The 4,183-nt window shown below is 43.3% G+C and overlaps 1 protein-coding gene across 1 annotated transcript in view; it reads right to left on the bottom strand.

Moving 5' to 3' along the window:
- Window positions 1–4,183, bottom strand: part of LOC104495627 — a gene marked incomplete at its 5' end in the record, with an annotated part of 15,215 nt that overhangs the window by 8,140 nt on the left and 2,892 nt on the right. Inside the window, one exon of the mRNA XM_010138614.1 lies at window positions 2,559–2,619. Coding sequence (XP_010136916.1) covers window positions 2,559–2,619 — 61 coding nt within the window. The remainder of the gene's footprint in view (window positions 1–2,558; window positions 2,620–4,183) is intronic.

Genomic DNA, 4,183 nt, shown 5'->3' on the forward strand with positions numbered 1-4,183 from the left:
CTTCTTCCTTCCAACAAACTCTATGGACTGAATTACCATAATCACAGGCAGTTCCAGTTCAGCTCCAGCTCTCTGGGCAGGAACAGACACTCACACGGAGATAGCAACAGATGTCTCCCTCTGAATGCCTCACAGAGGTTTGACACCAAACTTTGGTAGACAGAAGCTCCACATGTTGGGGTTGACATTCTGGATTTTACCTCTGGGAGGCATTTACAGAAGGTGGCTCAGTTTCATACGGGCAGCTAGGAATGCGTGCATGTGCTGGGTACCAACAGGAGCTAGATTTCCAGAGAAATTGTCCAGATCATTTCATTAAGACTTTTTTTGATCTCCAGAATTCATAAATACTTCACCTTTTCAGTTGCTAAAACATCAGCCTGTGTTCTCTCCATTTCACGCCTTGACTGTGGAAATTTTATTTTAGGTGACCTTCCTGACCATTTAATCATTTTGCTGAGTCCAAAAACGCCCATTTAATTTTCCTCTCTTAACTCACAGGACACACATTAGAGTTGCTGTTACTCATTTGTATTAGTGACCTAATGTCCCTCGGGATTTCAGCACAAACTGAGAGATGTTTTGCATCTGGCTATAGAGTTTCTGTAGACATAGCCCAAGCAGTCAGGGATGGACAGCATGTCTCCGTTACACATCCAATGCTACTCACGGCCACAGTTACCACTTGAACATTACAACATGTTTTTGACCTCATCAGCCATAGGGAACGCCCCACCACTTCTGCAGATGATTTCAGCTGTAACTGGTGAGCTGCTCAGTGATATAATTCTTTTAACTGTTCAACTGCTGTCCTCCATTTCCCTGGAAAAGGGGCTCAAAATGCTGTTTAGAGATCAAACAAACCCCCTTGTATTTTCCCATCTTTTTGGCTCTTGTGGCAGGTACCTAGAAAAACAATGCATTGTGGGTGAAAATTAATTAAAAACCCCAAAGCTTCTCTTAGGAAGACTATTTCCTAGGAGGTCACCAGAGAAAACAAATCCCACGTTTGGCTGTGCATTAACTCCTGCCAATCCCATCAGCAGCCTGCCTTTCACTCCTTGCAGATAAAACTACGTATTTCCTCTAAGCAGGCAATCTCTTGATCTAGGAGATCGATTAGTACAAGAGCCCTGGAGAGCACCTGCAAGCATCTGAGAGCGTGGTCCAGACAGCAAGGAGACACAGTCAACTGCATCTCAATGCAGCAGCTAGTGAACAAATGATATCACTGTTCTGAAACCCACCTCGAAAACGAAACCTAACCTTAATTCATCATCAGATACAGCTATCAGATGGCCTGGTATGTAGAGAACACAGATCTTTGGAAAATCCATTTTGCTGGAAGATTCTCTGTTCGACATCACAGAAGGTGATGATATTGAGGAGAAACACCTAATTATTTATAGGGTGAACACATGTATTCAAAGGAGATGTAGCTGTATTATGGATAAGTAGAAATTTTACTTTTAAATGCATATACATTAAGTAAAATCTTACTCCTGTGAAATACTGGTATAGAAACACTCTTCTCAGGAATCAACAAGCTCCTCCTCACTTCTATCCTTCCCCTTTATGTAACTTCTTGCTTTCATGAAATAATATTTTATTTAGACTAGTACAACAAATTAGTTGCTTGGGACAAACAAGAGATTCACCTGCTGCAGCACTCAAACTCCTACAACCAGGAGTGTTGGCAAAAATCAACGAGTCATCCAAGTGAAAATTTCCCTCCTCCTCTGCAATCCAACACTATAATTTGGGAGTACAAATTACTTTATTGCAATTGGGGAAACAAATATTTAACATCAAGAACTAAATAAGACACATCACACCAAAATATTAAGTGTAAAGAATGTATCAGTGAGCAAACATCAGCTCAAGGTATAAACAAAGGCTGCAATCTAGACTTGATCCAAATAACTGCCCGTTGAACTCCTCAAGCCTCAGCTTCCCATCCACACTGTGGTAAAATTATTCACTACTATCTCACAAAGACACATTTAAAAGACTCATGAAACACATGACAGCTGCTATCAAGACAATAAGTCATCTAAAGAACTCTTCACCCTCTTCTTCAAAACATCTTTAGTGTCCTTATTCCACTCAGCGTAGGTCTTGTTATCAATACATACAGCCACAATAGTCACAACCTTTGGAGCCGGGAGCTATTTTGAAGAGAAAAACACAATGGGTATCCCAGATTCTTCTTTAGGACTGTCTTTAAGTCTCCCACAGATGTTAAATTGAAAAATCAAGTCACTAAGGGCATAAAACCTCTGCTCTTCTCCTTTATCCAGCAGTCCATGTATATCCTCAATGTTTGCATTCACTTGCCATTCATCGCAGCCTGGTGATGTTTCCACGAAACAAAGGTTTCTTTCCAGCACCTCCTGTAACCTTTACTTGATCTTTGTACTTGAACTATCTAACCAGCGAATGCTAAGGGGGAACTCAGACAAGAGTCCCTCCAAGAACGTGGAATGCTGCAACAGACAGCATCTGATTTTCCTTCCCATGGTGTGTTCCCCCCCAAGTGAAAATGTCTTGGGTCTTACCTTTTCAATTTTTTCATCCAGCATCCTGAAGAACTCTTGCTGGCTTTCAGAGATGTGCATGCTGAAAGGCAAAGGAAGAGCATCAGTACCAACAGCATTTCTTCCATTTTCAAATCTGATGCTGCAGTCCAGGGCTGTGGACAGACTCATCTGTCAGCTCTCATCCCTGTGAAAAATAAATCACTTTATACTTTCATCTACAATGACAATTTTGTAATTTTTTTTTGTTTTATGATTTGCCCACAGAAAAACTTTTGCATTTAGTTCTGTTTATACGTGCTATACTTGGGAATGGTACCTAGGACCCATGTGCATCCAGACAAGACCATGTCCTTCTTCAGGCAGGTTGCAGAAACTTTATAGCCCGTTGCCTCTCCTTGGGCCAGTGAAAGCCACCCTCTGTGTCAAGACCGAGTTTTTCAAGACTGCCAACCTCACCACCACAAAATGAGATGCCCACAATGCGAGGTTAAAGACTCGCACTGGAAGATCTGCCTGCCCTGCTACAGCTGGGCTCTGCGCTCAACATCCAGGAATGTTTACAAGCCCAGGTGGGTCCTTTCCTAGCGGGCAGGGTGGTCCTTCCTGTTCCCTGAGCAGACCCAGCAGATTATTCACTTCAATTAATTCTGCAGCACCAAGAGTCTGAGGAGTTAGCGATATGATTTTGCATTAGTAAAGAAGGCTGGAAAATGCTCTTATTTATTGTCTGCAAAACACTGGTGGTGGCACAAGACAACAGGCTCTGCCCCAACGGGGATCTGCAAGCTAAAAACACATGAAGGTCGCAAAGGAAAGGACAAGGTGACAAAGATGAGGACATGTAGCAGATGTTTATTTATGTTAGGAGGTGGTGAGAGCCTCTGTCCTGAAACATCCCTCCAGGAAGTTGAGGCTGGAGTATCCTCTGGACCCATAGCAGGGAGGAGCACCTGGGTCCATGGGGAACTGGAGAAAACACCAGGGACTCAGCATGGCACAAAAAAAGATGTGAAAAATGAAGGATGAGAGACTGGTGCCAGTGTCAACAGTGATGCCAGATGGTTAGAAGGAGAGCTCTCAGAGTTTTTCTCTGATGGTAAAAGCTGGTTCAGTTTGCTGAATACCCACCCCAGTCCTCTCTTCCTCGGCATGATCGTCAGCTGTAATAAGTTAATACTCTCTCCAAGTGCCCAACTTCGCTGCACTTCCCAACAAAGCTCAGCATTCATACTTCGCTTGCTATCAGGATGAACATATACAATGATCTGCTTATGCTGGACATAAATGAAGGCTCGGTTCAGAGGAGAAGGTCTCCGAAGTGGCATTAAAACCTAAAGCTGGTAATTTGGGAGAGGGAACAATTCACCTTTCAGAGGCCGTGGGAGTTTCTGTACCGAGCTGTCTGCCTATCCTTCAGGTTCTCACCTACATCCAGATGGGGAAAAAATGTTTGGGGCAACCAACTCTGTCACCTGCATATTCAGGTATCTTGCAGAGGGGCTTTCAGGCAGTACAGCCCATTCTGGGTAGGTAAACACTAGAAAGATATTCTTGCCTTTGCAACGTCATAGATCCAGTTTCTAAAAAACCGAGATGACTCACCCCAACCATAATTTAATATGGGGGGGGGGGGGAAGGGGGAG

Source organism: Buceros rhinoceros, unplaced genomic scaffold (assembly GCF_000710305.1).
Source record: "Buceros rhinoceros silvestris isolate BGI_N320 unplaced genomic scaffold, ASM71030v1 scaffold30486, whole genome shotgun sequence".
Classification (NCBI taxonomy): Eukaryota; Metazoa; Chordata; class Aves; order Bucerotiformes; family Bucerotidae; genus Buceros; species Buceros rhinoceros.